The sequence below is a fragment of the Solanum lycopersicum genome, chromosome 3 (assembly GCF_036512215.1).
Source record: "Solanum lycopersicum chromosome 3, SLM_r2.1".
Taxonomy (NCBI): Eukaryota; Viridiplantae; Streptophyta; class Magnoliopsida; order Solanales; family Solanaceae; genus Solanum; species Solanum lycopersicum.
Genome location: NC_090802.1, coordinates 5,778,290 through 5,793,947, shown reverse-complemented (window position 1 = coordinate 5,793,947; position 15,658 = coordinate 5,778,290). Strand labels below are relative to the sequence as shown.

Here is a 15,658-nt window from a genome sequence, read left to right as displayed (position 1 = left end):
TAAAATATACATATAAATCGAAACATACAAATGCAGGATCCATTTGTATAACAAAATATACAAATACACCGAGTTACATATTTTTTATGTATATATACTAAAATATAGAGATTAATAGCCATCACAAGCATAAAGTTCAATTATACAACTATGACATATAAATATAATTTTTCTGCTTGCTAAACCTAAAACTCATTTTCCTTAATCCATCTAAAAGAATGTAATTTTTTAACTAGAAATAAATTGGCTTTAAAAATCTTTTTTACCTTTAATAAAATAATTTCACCACAAAAATATTAGATCACAATTTTCAAAGGTTTTTTGATTTTTTTTTTATTGCAAGACAAATAAGGAAACAGTATATTACGACATCGTTTAGCTCCTTTTCAAAAACCCTGTCCAAAACCCTCTCCAAATTCTTTGGAAGATCCATCATATTTGCAGTTGAAGCTTTGGGTGCACTTATGGATTGAAGAAGAAGAAGAAAAACGAAGTGGGGTTTCTTCGTTTTCATGGAAAACCCCAAAAAGATTGCTTCTTTAAATATGAGTCAATTAATTGGAGGAAAAGTTTGTGAAGAATTTACACCTGGTTATTATGGTGTTTGTGCCATTGGAGGGATGCTTAGTGCTGGAACTACTCATGTTGTTATTACCCCTCTTGATGTACTCAAAGTTAATATGCAGGTATATTTATCATCTCTTTTTTATAAATCTAGTGAGTTAGTTACAAGAGTTCAAAAAGGTCAAATCTTTGATGATTCCCTCATCTATGATTAGTTTTATTATTTTCTGGTTAAACAATGTCTTTTTAGTTGCTTTGGAACAATTAGAAGATTTTCTAGAAGAAAAACTGAAGTGGGGTTTAGTGATTCTTAAAAATGATTAGCAGTAGCTTAAAGGTCAAATCTTTGATGATTCCGTCATCTATGATTGGGTTTTATTATTTCTGGTTAAAGAAAATCCTTTTAGTTGCTTTGGAACAATTAGAAGATTTTCTAGAAGAAAAACTGAAGTGGGGTTTAGTGATTCTTAAACATGATTAGCAGTAGCTTAAAGGTCAAATATTTGATGATTCCGTCATCTATGATTTAGTTGTGAAAACTTTTGGATAGGTTTTCTATACCTGAACTGAATTCTTTCTGGTTAATCAATCTCATTTTAGTTGCTCTTGAACTATTAGGAGATTCTCTAAGTTTTTCTGTAGAACAAAAAAAAGAGTGATGCATTAAACATGAGTAGTAGTAGCTTAATTTGGAGGAAGATATGGGAAGAATTCATTTGACCTTTTTCAAACTTGTCTCTAACTCACCAGATTGGTATCAAGGGGTATTAGTTGTTATTAGAAGAATGGTGATAAATGTACCTACATATTAACTTTGAAACATCAAGAGGGGTGATAACAAGATGAGTAATCTCAGCACTACGCATCCCTCCATTTGCATAAACCACATAGTACTCAGGCGTGCTTTGATGATTCCGTCATCTATGATTGAGTTACGAATACTTCTGGATAGATATTCTATATCTGAACCGAATTCTTTTTGGTTAAAGAATCTATTTTTAGTTGTTATGATACTATTATGAGATTCTCTAAAGAGGAAATATGGGGTTCTTCTACTGGTGATTTTCAATGTTCAACCCAACTTTATTTGGATTTTATCAACGCTTCTTATATAAATAAAACTGATGTTACAGACGTGGGAACTTGTAGTAATGTGAGAAAGCTTGTACATGTGTGGGGTTGATCAAGACTGTAATCTTTGGGGGATAATGTTTTCCTATCAATTGATTGATTAAGATTATGCTACGTAGTTTTTAAGATTTTCTTTGGCGTCTTTATTGCTAGATTTGCATCAATAAATAATGTTTCCCTCTCCCGGGATTTGGGGTGTATTTCTTCTTAAGGCTGAGAAAATAATTTTGGGTTGTCATTTGGCCAGAATGAGTCAGAAGTAAATGTAGTGTTGCATTTCTGATTCCTTATACACAAAATGCTAAGATAAGAGTTGGCTAATGTCGCAGAATGATATATTTTTAAATTGTCTAAATATTAGAAAGTTAAATTATTCAGCATTTTGAATGATGCTTCAATAGAGTGGTATGGATGTAAAGCATTATTAAGCTGACCGAACTAATTTGGAATTTTGATGCATAGTTGATTAAATGATATATGTACACATCAATCCCCTTTTGGTTGGTATAGTTGCTCAATCATTTATGGACTTTCTGAATTACTGTTTGTAATTTGTAGGTGCATCCTATCAAGTATAGTAGCATTTCCACATGTTTTACGACTTTGTTGAGAGAACAAGGTCCCTCAGCATTTTGGCGAGGATGGGCTGGTAAGTTTTTTGGCTATGGTGTTCAGGGTGCTTGTAGATTTGGTTTGTATGAATACTTTAAGAAAGTATACTCAAATGTACTGGTGGATCAGAACAAGAGTTTGATATTTTTCGCCAGCAGCGCATCAGCTGAAGTAATTGCTAATGTCGCTCTCTGTCCATTTGAGGCCATTAAAGTTCGTGTGCAAGCTCAGCCTCATTTTGCGAAAGGCCTTTCTGATGGCTTTCCAAGAATATATGCATCAGAAGGCCTCCATGGGTATGAGTCCAACTGTTGCACTTCTTTTCTCCTTTGGTCTAACGTTTCTTCATATTGACTATCTCTACAACTCCTTTTTCTGACTTCAGGTTTTACAGGGGACTTATTCCGCTACTGGGTCGTAATATACCATGTATCTCTCAGTCTTTGACACTCTATTCAGTTGATGTAAATTTGTATATATCTTATAAAATTTTGTACATACATATATATGATACCTATGAAACATTTGTGGGCACTCTTCTCTTTTGAGGTTTAGATAAATAATTAAAATTATTATTCAGAGTTCTTCATATTAGTAGTTGTAGACTTTTAGTATTGCCCCTGTAGTCTCATGTCCTTCAATTTCTATTACTATCTGTTGTTCCTTGTACTGCGATTATCGTATTGCTTTGATGTAGTTTCTGTTCTTTTTCTTGTACTTCCGTTACATCTTGTTTGGGACTGCTTTGAGTCGTCTTTCTTTGAGCCAAGGGTTCGGAAACAACCTCTCTACTTCTGAGGTAAGGTTAAAGTTTGCGTACACTCTATCCTCCTCATATCCCACTTTGTGAGACTACACTGGGTATGCTGTAGTTATTATTCAGAATTTTGTGGCCACTTAGAACTGTTTTTGTAATGTCTGAGGCAGCATTATTGGCTTTAGTTGAAATCTAGCTGAAATGCGTTGCAATGGTAATACTAGTATCATTTGTTCTATAGATCAAATATTACTCTACCATCTGTTATTTCTAATCTTGGTCTAGTTGAATGGTGTATTTGTAGAAGCAATTGATGACTATTAGCTGATATGTTGTTCGGACTCTCCAAAATTATTGCTGCACCCGCTGAAAATTTTGAAGAGTCCCGACCAACATAGATTAGATGTGCTGCTATATTGTAATGCTTTAGGAGTTTTCAGTTGAAAGGTATCGATAAAATTAATGTTGGTAACTGTTTTTCCCGTTGCAGTCTCAATAGTTATGTTCTCAACCTTTGAGCATACAGTGAATTTTCTTTATAAAAAGTTAATCCAGAAAAGGAGGGAAGACTGTTCAAGAACTCAGCAGCTCAGTGTAACTTGTTTAGCTGGATATGCCGCTGGATCTGTTGGTAGTATTATCTCTAACCCCGCTGACAACATTGTTGCTTCTCTTAACAACAAGAAGACCAGTAGCCTAAAGCAGGTAAAATCTCTTATTGTTTTCCCACACCCTAAAATGAATAAAATAATATAAACACAAAATTGAAAAACAAAAAGTACTGACAAAAAGAACAAGAAATGTCTACTACAATGATTCTCATGTTTGCTTCATTTCTAATTTTACCCTGTTTACCTTTTCAGGCTGTGAAGAAAATTGGGTTTCTTAATTTGTTTACGAGAAGTCTTCCTATTAGGATAATGCTTGTTGGACCAGTTGTGACTTTGCAGTGGTTGTTCTACGACTCCATTAAAATATTAAGTGGATTGTAAGTTCTGTTCCATACTCATATAGCTAATTGGTACATGGTGTGATTCAATTTCAACACACTTTTCTATTGTTGCATGTTTTGCATGAATATTGGCATACGATTTCTTGTTATTTGGACATGCATCTGCCAATTGGAAGTCATGAGAGTTATTAGTTACACATAGCTATTATCAATGTGAATTGCTTTTCTTGCTTCTCATGAATTGGATAGATTATAGGATTCTTGACCAATTATAAGACATAGAAGAGCCACAGAAACTCGAGAAATGATAACAATTGCTCTCACCAGGCATATGTGCACACTCAAGCACGCATAATTGACATTCATGTTGAGCTTTATCTAAACAACTCAGTGTTCGTGCAAGTGAAATATAAGCAAAAAGAAACAGGAAAACTCAACAAAAGATTATAGTTTTCATGATCAGGAGCCCCGGATACCTTCAGCATGTGATTTTGTACTTTTTTTTTGAAGAAATAAATTTCACTAGAGAAGGGCAAAGGCTTGCCCGTATACAATAAGTATTATATGTTGGATACTTAGTGGGCTATCAACACAGCAAAAGGGGGTTTGGCTGCTTTCAGGGAGGTCGCATTGGCTGCCTAGATATTCTAAAAAAAGGGCAATAGCCAAATTTTGTCCAAGTCTGATTTTAAAGGTAGTTTCTCTATCTAAATTAATTAGTTCAAGTACATGAGAGCAGTAGCCAAATACATTGTCCAAGTACTGGTTTTAGCCTCAATTTGCTTGTGATTGAGGCGTAGTAGTAGTGTAGCCTAGTGGTGAATGAGGGGGGAACTATGAGGTCTTAGGTTTAAACCCGGCAAAAAAAGCACTTAGTGATTTCTTCCCATCTGGTATAGCCTTGGCAGAGTTATCCAATACATGGTGCTTGTGGTAGATACAGTCTAACCTCTGTATAAGCCGTCGTTTGTCCAGATATTGTTTGGTTGTTTACCAAAATATTTTTTTAGAGAACATATAATATAACATAACATGAAAAAATAGGTACAAAGGTACCCATCGAATTGGTCAAGGTGTGTACGACTTGGTCTGGACACCACAATCATAAAAAAGAGAGTTAAGGTCAGTACTCCATCACTTTGACAAGGGGCAACTGTGACTAATTACCACTACCCTCCTTCAAATTCATTACACTATTATAGTTCGAAGATCACACGTTCTGTGTTAAGCCTTTGAGTAGCTAATCACAAAAATTTTGTTTGGAAGAGTTATTATTCCGTGGAGGAATTTTTCTGTGATGGGAGATACAGAAGAATTCTGGCCTGAAAGTTCTAGTGATGGGGGACTCCATGTTTTTATTTCGCTTCAGGATGACTTGGTGACTTTTGAGTGAAGTGTTAAGGTGGATGTGCTACTCCATCCATTACTATAAGGTATTAGGTTGTATTATCAGATTCTTTCATATATATCAGAGTCCACTTTTGGTAAGCTCATTCTTACACTTGTAAATTATATGAAAGTTGCCGCATAAGCGCCAAAATCAAGTAACGTTGCAGGATGGTATTGAGTTACATGGTTGTCCTACGTGAGTTGTGTAAGTGCTTTGGGTGGGGTTTATAAAAGTTTTGAACTATTCCACCCATTACCTTAATATTTTGGGTTGGAGTCTCGCAAAGTCAAAGCACTAGAGGGAATACATTATCTAGGTTGACTCTCATAGTAAGAAAATCCACTAGGATATTTGTTTCGCTGCTTCTTCTGAATTTTCCTGTCACCTGCATTCTCTATTTCATTATAACAAGTAAGAGAATGTCCAATTCTTTGTGTAATACGTGTTAAGCTATTATCAGTGTATCATCGATTTGGATGACTGTCCGAGATTGTCCTTGAATCAATAGAACAAAATCGCATTTGCTTTGCCTTTCATATTGTTTTAAATGCTTGGCTTGATGTGTTAAATGTATATTTTGTAGGCCAACCAGTGGACATGTAATCAAAGATATAGAGGAAGATGAAAAGGCTCAAAGTCATTCAACATGAATTAAATTAGCACGAGAATACTCGTGCACCTAGTTTAGCTAATAGGGTGAATTAGCGATCCTCTTAACTGTTTCCCGGAAATGCTTGATCAGCAAATAAATCGATATACAGGCCATTTTTTATCAGCAAATAGTTCAATTTGCTTACTGGCTCTATAGTGGGACAGATTTCTTTTAAGCTGTCTGAAGAAGGTGAAATCGCGAGAAGAGAGGTTCTCTCTCTGTCATGCACTAACTTACACAACGTCGCAGGAGTTGTATCTGTGGCCCGGATAGTTACTCAACAATGGTTTTTAGAGACTCCACTAGCTAGAACCATAGTTACTCAGAATGTTTGTGTACTGTTTTTGAGTACATGTCAGCTTACGGTATCGATCTGGAAAATTTTGACTTCTCAGTTTATGGTGGCGGAGCCGGAATTTTGATAATAAGCGTGATGAACTCATCTGATTTATATGATTTCAAAGCTCTGCTCAAGTGAGCACCTTATTGTTAATTTTTGTTTTTGTTATTTGAATCCATTTTGTGAAGATATTGCATAAAAGGCATTTTTGCTCCTATAGCTTCTTTCTCCTTTGATTTCTGTTACTTATCTCTCGATTTTTGTTTTCTTTCCGTTGCTATATCTGTTGTTTCTTGTACTCTTCTGTTTTCTCGAGACTGTTTTTGAGTTGTTTTTCCACGAGGGTCTACCGAAACAACCTCTCTAGCTTTGAGGTCTCTATCTGACACCAGTTTTTCCAAGAGGTTTCAACTATATTTTCCAAAATTTGCAAATAGCCAAATTTTGAGTTAATTGAGAAATAGTTATTGTCTTGGAGTTTCAAAATTTCGCTAGTAAAATTTGAAATATTTTGGGAATTTCTTCGGCATTATTTGGAACTTTGTGATGATGACTATTGTTCAACACGGCTAAAAAGTGGCTGGTAAACGTTATTTTTTTTTTACGTCTTCCAAAATATGAGTCAAAATTGACATCATTAATAAAGGTCATAAGTATTAATGATGACGGTATTGCTGAGCACTTATGTCTACAACCCTACAATTGGGGAAAAAACAAGAAAGATTATGCCATAGGTGAAGTAGTCCAAGAAGTTGCATCGTTGGCGAACTGGTAAAGTTATTATTATGTGACTGAATGATAAAAAATTATGAGTTCGAGTTGTAAAAAAGATAGTCTGTTATAAAAATATAGAGTCGTTTTTGTGGTTTAGCTTCTACTTGAAATTTCGAGCATAGCCAAAGTTTAATGCATCAAAGTGCCCTATATGTACTTGTAGCCCAAAAAGAGACGAGATGATAAAAGAAAAATAGAACGATGACGGATGATCACGTGTTAGCCTGACTTTTCATTGGCCAAGAGCATGTAAAACTTTTTTTTGATGATATGTATCGTTGACATTTTAACCTACGACTCTTCAACAAGTCCCTTTATGTGCCTCGTAGAAATTTCTTTTAATAATAGCGGAAATATATTTTACTTTTCGAGTTGCAATGAGATACTTCAAATTTACTATACAATCTCTTGTCAACTCTGATATCATGTTGAACCGAATAACCATCTTATTTAAAAATTTAAATCGTTAGAGACGATTATACGAGAATGACCAAGTTTAATGAAATAAACAATTCTATATTACATGCATACCAATCTCAAATTTTGATCAAATATGATTTTACTACTACAATAACATCAACTAGATGACACTATTCAAACTATTTTTAAAAAATTAAAATTCTTTAAAATGCTAATAAATATCTGCAAAATGCATTTGACCCTAATATATTGTAGCGTTATTTGTTCTTTTTCAATTAAAAATTGCGAGGTCATTTTTTTTTTGTAAATAAAATAATTTAAAACGCATAATAAGAAAAAAAATCGAAGTTTTAAATCAACAAATCTCAATGGTTTAGTAGTAGAAATGTATCCTACTACGGTAAAATAATTTAGAATAAAGAAAATAAATTGACCTCTGAAGATCGATTTTGAAAGTCATGTTTTTATTTTTTTAATAGTATTTTATTTTCATATATATTATATGCTTGAGAATCAACATAAACTTAATATTAATTATGAGTACAAAATATTTAGGTTCTTTTACAAAAATAATAATAATATCAATTTCGATTTGGCTTCTTACTCTTTACCACATTTAAAATGACTTCAAATGTGATTTTTGGGAATATCTAATTGGAATGAAGAAAATATAAGCCACATATTACTCTTTGATGAGAAAAAAACATACTTATCAATTTAGTTTTAGCTTGTTATTTTAAATCACATTATTGTTTAGGAAAAATTTACCTGCATCGAGTGTTTATATCAAATTAATATAATTTTCATTATTATGTGATTTAATGAAGTAAAATACATGTTAATTAATTATGATCAAGTAAAATAAACTATAAATTTAAATACATATTACGCATGTATTGATTTGGTGTAAACACCTGATGCGAGTAGTTTTACCCGTTGGTAGCTTGAAATAACAATAAGAGTTTTTATATATATATATATATATATATATATATATATATATATACTTGTTATCAAAGGAAAATAATTATCCACCACACAAGTTTGGCCTAACTTTCAATTAACTAAATGGAAACTTACATAAATATTCTATAATAAAAAAATATTTATCATTTATAGCAATAATATTTTTTTTCACTTGATCACTTTTAATGTATTTATAATACAAATTTAATATATATTACAAAGAACAATTTATTATTCACTTATAATACAAGTTTTAATGATGGATAATACATTTATCACACATTTTAATACACTTATAATACAATGTGACCATTTTTTACCAAACAAACACAATATAGTTCAAAAACAATTATAATTTAAATATATTGCATAAATAATTCACTTTTAATATATATTACAGATTCATCACAATATTGCTATAAATGGTAATAAATAAAAAGTATCGCTAAAATCAGTAATTATTTCTTAAAATGTATTAATTCATGTAATTTTTCCATAACTAAACAATGTATGTTTGGCCTTTTTATAAAAATCATGTGATAGTTGGATTATATTTTAGAATTTGAGAAATAGGTTTGAAATATATTAAAATTTTGATCGAAATTGCTGTTACGATATCAATTTTTGAAAAAGACAATTTATTCATACACTATTTAATAGTGTATTTTAAAGGTACATATGTGTTCACGTGGATATAAAAGATATTGCTTAATAATAATATATCAACGAGATATAGATACATTTAAAATATACTATTAAATAGTTTATGAATAAAAGGTTCTCCATAAAATTAAATTGTGAAAAATTTGCCTCTAGATTTTTATTTTGGATATAAATAAGGATAATATCAACCACATATTACAAATCAAGTAACTACATTTGGCTTAGTTGTTTCAAATCACATTATGACAATACTACGCACATTTTTCATCAACTAAAAATGGTTGATTAGCATGAAATGGCAATAATAATTAAATTAATATTTACTAGTGTCCATAAATATTTGCACAATCCTTATCATCACTAAAAAAAATACTAGGTTATTAAAATTAATTTGAAGGTTGGTGTCATGAGTTTGGTATGAAAGAGATTTTTTATATGATTCAAAAATATTTTCTTAAAAAATAAGTAGGTTTGTTTTGTTTTTTAGGGTAGGGTGAAAAAAATAAAATTTGAAGTTTAAAATATTTTTTAAAAATAAACTTTAACTTTTTTGGGAAGCATGGGGTGGAGGTCGAGAGTTGAAATATTAATAGGGACCCATATATGAAAGTTTTGAAAAATCGATTCTAAACCTTGGTAACAGAAGATTTTTTGAAAATTTGGAGAAAACTTGCAATATCCATATTTGACCCGTAGTTTAACCATAATATACTCATATTTTAATGGGTAAAATATGGGTATAGTCCCAAATATTACCCATATTTAAAATCACTCTTTCAATCCATATTTGATGAACTATTTGAGCGGGTCAATGAAAAATGGGCTTAAATTGCCAGCACTAGTCACGACCCAAAAATGGATGTGATGGTACTCGTCTTATCCTACCAAGACAAGTCAGCCTAAAACCCAACATCTAACAAAATGCGGAATATAAACAGAAGTTCAATAATAGTTTCTTTTACGAAAACTAGTCAACTTAATTCAATCTCCAAAATCAGATTGTCACGTGCACAAGCCTCTAATGTGAATACTAGAATTGAAATAAAATACGAGTCTAGAATGAAGTTGTCTTTCAAGTAAAAATAAAGTCATAAACTGGAGTAGGAAGGTTCGCTGAGATGACGAGCAACTACCTCACAATCCTCCACAAGATGCCTTGGAAACGAAGAGAATGGATAGTATCACGAAGATCCGTGCTCGTAACCTTCAAAAATTTTGTAGAAGCAAGGGGTGAATACCAAACCACACGGTACTCAACAAGTAAACCTCTAAATACAAGTTAAGTGAACAAAATACGGGTACCCCTTACACCCTACTGAATTAACCTCCACACTACAGGCTAACAGTTCATAGTTCACAAAGCACACAACTCAATAACAACACGTTAATCGATTAGTATTCTCAATAACACAGCTTAATATTCGTCAGTCACAAGTTTCACAAAAAAAACACTCATAAGATCAGCAAAACACAAGTTCAAGTTCATTAATGATCAAAATGTGCAATGTCATAAAATGTTATGTCAAATACAGTGATGCATGTCTGACCTAATGATACGCACATGCTGTCTCTCAGTCTGGGACCCATGGGGGATATATCTGTCTAGCATCTATTGCGGCGTGAGATACAACCCTCGATAATAGTAACCATCGCAGCGCGCGACACGACCCTCAAAATGGTACATCCTCTTATCACATAGTACTTATCACAGCCATGTCAGATGCAATGCAAATGACAAGTTCAAACAAATAATGAGGAAACTACCGTTTTGATAACAAGAAACAATTGTCACAACATTTACAAATAAGCAATAAGACTCCAAATCATTCTCAAACATCACAAAAAGAAATACACGAATTTCATACGCTTAACAAGGGTTTAGAAATCCACTTGCCTTAGCCAATCAAATAATTACTCCGGAACTTGAGCCTTCCCTTTCCGTTGAGCTTCCGAATCGATGGAATCTATTCAAGCATATATATTCATAATAAGGTTTCAGAACTAACAACACTCATATTATTATGTGTTTAATCTTAACCTAAAAATTCGCCCAGATGTATAATCAAGTTCTTAATTCTTGATGGCAACTATCATATTTTTCAAGTTTTAAATCTAAGATTGCATCTCAAATTTTTTTCCAATATCATAATTTAAATGATACTCACAAAATATCATTCACCCAATATTTAAATAATATACACACCAATATATATCAAAGCTTGAATCATAATATAATAACAGAGACTTTGAAATTTACGCTCGAATGAATTCACATTCCAATAGCACCTAATTAATTTTATTATTTATATATATATGCAAACTAACCATTTTTTCTTCACATGGCATCAATTTACCCCAACTATAAATACTCACATTGCATCAGACGGGACCTAATTGCACTTTCAAACCCATTTATTAAATTTAATATTGTATTTAATCCATAATCAATTAACCAAATCAATTATAACGAAGTACGAGTGATTGTTTCTGTCTCTCATTTTCTAAATTAATTGTTTATTAAACTGATCAAAACCACTAATTTATTGTTTTAGATAAATGTTCATTTTATATCACTAACTATTTATTAATTTCATTATCTACAATTAACTATAAAAGATTAACTCAAGTTATACAAATAATTTAAATTTTTCAAAAATAACCTCGCGGGTCATTATAACTTTAGAGGGAAAAAATTTAAATTATCTTCGAACTTAGACCGGAATTGTTGTAACAGTCCCTAACTTTGAAATTTTTTTTACCTCTATTTAATAGTGTATTTTAAATGGTATATATGTCCACGTGGACATCATAAATATTGTATCATTATAAATAGTAATTTGTACATGGACACATATATAACATTAAAATACACTACTAAATAATACAGAGGGATAATATGTCTTTGCTCAAAGTTTGAAATTATTGCAACAATTTTAGTCAAAGTTTGAATATTTTACGAACCCTTTTCCTCTATTTTAAACCACAGGTTTCAAAGATCCTATTTTTTTTAAAAAAAAATTCGTGTTGAGTCAAACTAACTCATATCAAATAAGACGGCAAGATTCAGTGTCGCTAAAGACTTTATGAACATATACAAAGAGTACTAATTGCCGTTAACGATTACATATTTAGCGACAATTAAGATATTGTCGCCTCTATATGATAATATAAAATTTGCTTATACAAATATATATAGCGGAAAAGGGCCTAAAATACCCTCGAAGTATTGAAAATGGTACAAATTACCCTCCACCCACCTATTGGCTCCAAAATACCTTCCCCACCAACCTATTGGCTCCAAAATACCCTTGTCATCCACATTTGGGTTCAAAATTGACCACTTATTTAACGGTTTTAGATTTAAACTATTTAATTTTTTTTTAATATGTTACGCTCAACTATTTGTTATAATTTAACTTATTAATATAATTTATAAATCAATCCACTACCCACCCATTACTAATTAAATTCCTTCAAAATAATAAACCCGTCACGTTACTAATGCAACAACAATAAAGCTACTTCCAATGAGAGTTTTTGAAAATTTAAGGCGAAAATATCTATAGAAGTAAATTATCATACATTCAAGTGTCTAAATAAAAATTGATGATAAACTTAAAAGTCTGAATTATGTGATGTTACTTCATAGATAATTTTTTTTTAAAATAATATATTAAGGTTTTAAAACAAACCATATATATTTATAAATTTATATTTTAAAAAAGTGCATAATTAATTCGGATGTACTACTTCTTTAACTTTAATCATAGATTTTGGCTTCAAGCTTGAAATAGAATCCTATTGAAAGTGTCCTTCTAAATAAGGGCTCAACCTAAATTTAATTGGGGCTTTGATTCAGAGTCGAATAATTTTGGATGTCATTTTCAGGAATCCATCGTGTTTAGTAGTGTCTATCACAATTTTGATATTATTATTGGTTTATTAATTCGGTGGGGTTTAGTTAATAATGAGTCGGTAGTAGGTTGGTTTATAAATTATATTAATAAATTAAATTATAACCAATAGTTGAGCGCCAAGTATTTTAAAAAATATTTAAATAGTTTAATTTTAACATAGTTAAATAATTGGTCAATTTTTAACCCAAAGTTGGATGACAAGGGTATTTTGGAGCCAATAGGTAGATGAGAAGGGCATTTTGGAGCCAATAGGTGGATGAAGGGTAATTTTGTACCATTTCCAATACTTCAAGGCTATTTTAGACCCTTTTCCGTATATATAGCTTATACATAATATGTCCTCCGTCCATTACTATCCAGGACTTTGATACATTTAGAATTAGGTAGAAGAATAAAGTTTTTCGATTTAGCAGTAATAAACAGACACATTAATAAAGAACGTTAAAATCTTTAACGACATTAGTTAAGTGTCATTAGATCTAGTGTCGCTAAAGGTTTTAGGGACATATACAAAGAGTGTTAAAAAACATACATTTAGCAGCAATTAAGCTATTGTCATTACTTAATTGCCAGTAAAAATCATTTTTAACGTAACGCGATACGAATTCTGATTAACATTTGAAGATGTTTTTTTTCCTCATATATGAAAAAATGTTGTAATGTATAGTACTTTTCTTGTGTAATTTTTAAATTTCTAAAATTTTATTCTTAAAATATCAATTTAAAGTAATTTTATTTAATTTTAAAAATTATTCGAATTAACTCTCAAAAGATATAACACGACAATTAAAAACGAATCGAGAGAATAAGAGGATAGCCGCCATATGCATGCATATTGCAATTTGCATGCATTCCTCATGGATATCAAAAGTCTCATTTCACTTTGACACTCACATGAGTAATAACTAATAACTTTACTCAATCAACTTAATAACCATAGAATATTCAAAATTTATTTATCTAATTTATTTTGATTAGTAGGGTTTAAAATAGATGTGTGTATTATTTGGACTAAATTAAAATTTTAAATTAAATTAAATTAAATTTTTATTTGGATTGATTTTTTGATTTGATTTTGAATTAATAATTTACTTTGTTTGGTTATTCGGTTTGGTTTCGGATTTAAAAATAAAAATAAAAAAATCAAATAATATATATATATATATATATATATATATATAATTTTAGTTATTTTTTCTTTCATTATTATTTAATTCATGTATTATGTTTGGACATCTATAATTGATATACTTTTAATATTGTGTTTTACGTTTTACTTCTGATTTATAATAGAAAGTATATTTTCAAGAGATTTAATATTGTTACTCCTCCTTGTATAAATGTATATATTTTTTTCATTTTGCAAATATAACTTTGATTTTGTTTCTAATCATTGACATAATCGAATAATCAAATCGAAAAAATCAAACTAAAATAGAAAAATCAAATCAAATAAAATTTATTTCAGTTTGGATTGAGTTACACTTCTTCAAAACCGAAAATTAAAGATCTCAAACCAAAAAGTTGAATGAATTGAATGCACACGCTTAATTAAAAAACACTCTATAAAAAAATAAATTTCTTGATTTAACCTTAAATTCGAGTCTTTTATTTAACGATAGAGTTGCCTGGAGCTATAATAAGCTCATTACTAGTGTTAGAATTAACGTAACATGCAAATAATATTAGAGAATATTATGTTGGGATACATACTATTAATCATATGTTAAGAGATAATATTTATTATAGAATAAATATTTGGGTAACTTTCATATATAACAAACATAAAATTTATATTTATATGCTGTAGCAAAGTTTACATAATTGCGCTCCATAACAAACTTATATATGTATAATTCGCTATACATATACAATTGAAGCGAATTGTATAAGACGAATTGTATTTAACTACAAAGAGAGAAATTATATACAATTTGAATTGTATAAAACGAGAAAGCGAGAAAGGCAGAATTGAATTGTATAAAACAAGAAAGAGAGAAATTATATACAATTTGAATTTGTATAAAATGAGAAAGAGAGAAAAGCAAAAAGAGACTTGTGCAGGGAATATACAATTGAATCGAATTGTATAAAACGAGAAAGAGAGAAATTATATACAATTTGAATTTGTATAAAACGAGAAAGACAAAAGAGACTTGGGCAGGGAAATATTTGTATTGTATAATTATAAATGTACAGGACGAAGATATATATGTATTTGCATGCGTTTATATAATTTTCTCTCGCTTTATACAATAAGAAACACAATTTATACAATTCTATTGTATAAAGCGAGACAGGCGAGCGACATGAATAAGCGAGCGAGAGAGGGAGAGTGGAGAACAAGAATATGAGGGAGAGACTGACTGACAAACAATTTGCTATGGTACACAAATAAATCAAAGGGTAGCTACTATATTTATTTTATATTATTAGTTTGTCATTCTATACAATTATCCCTAATTATTTGTCAGTTTTAATAAATCATATGTTCGTTTATGGTATCTATTTACTTATATA

The 15,658-nt window shown here is 30.6% G+C and overlaps 1 protein-coding gene across 2 annotated transcripts; it reads left to right on the top strand.

The window, feature by feature from the left end:
* Window positions 1–351: 351 nt before the first annotated feature.
* On the top strand, window positions 352–6,617 carry LOC101261098 (mitochondrial phosphate carrier protein 1, mitochondrial). 2 transcript variants are annotated; one of them, XM_026029806.2, is made up of 7 exons: window positions 386–686; window positions 2,254–2,344; window positions 2,522–2,603; window positions 2,693–2,736; window positions 3,555–3,769; window positions 3,928–4,052; window positions 5,990–6,617. In XM_026029806.2, exons 1-7 carry the CDS (start codon window positions 513–515, stop codon window positions 6,054–6,056), a joined length of 798 nt encoding a protein of 265 aa, XP_025885591.1. In that variant the 5' UTR covers window positions 386–512; the 3' UTR covers window positions 6,057–6,617. The 2 variants fall into 2 exon arrangements, with proteins under 2 accessions (XP_004234502.1, XP_025885591.1); XM_004234454.5 differs by having other exon boundaries at window positions 352–686; window positions 2,254–2,603.
* Window positions 6,618–15,658: the final 9,041 nt, after the last annotated feature.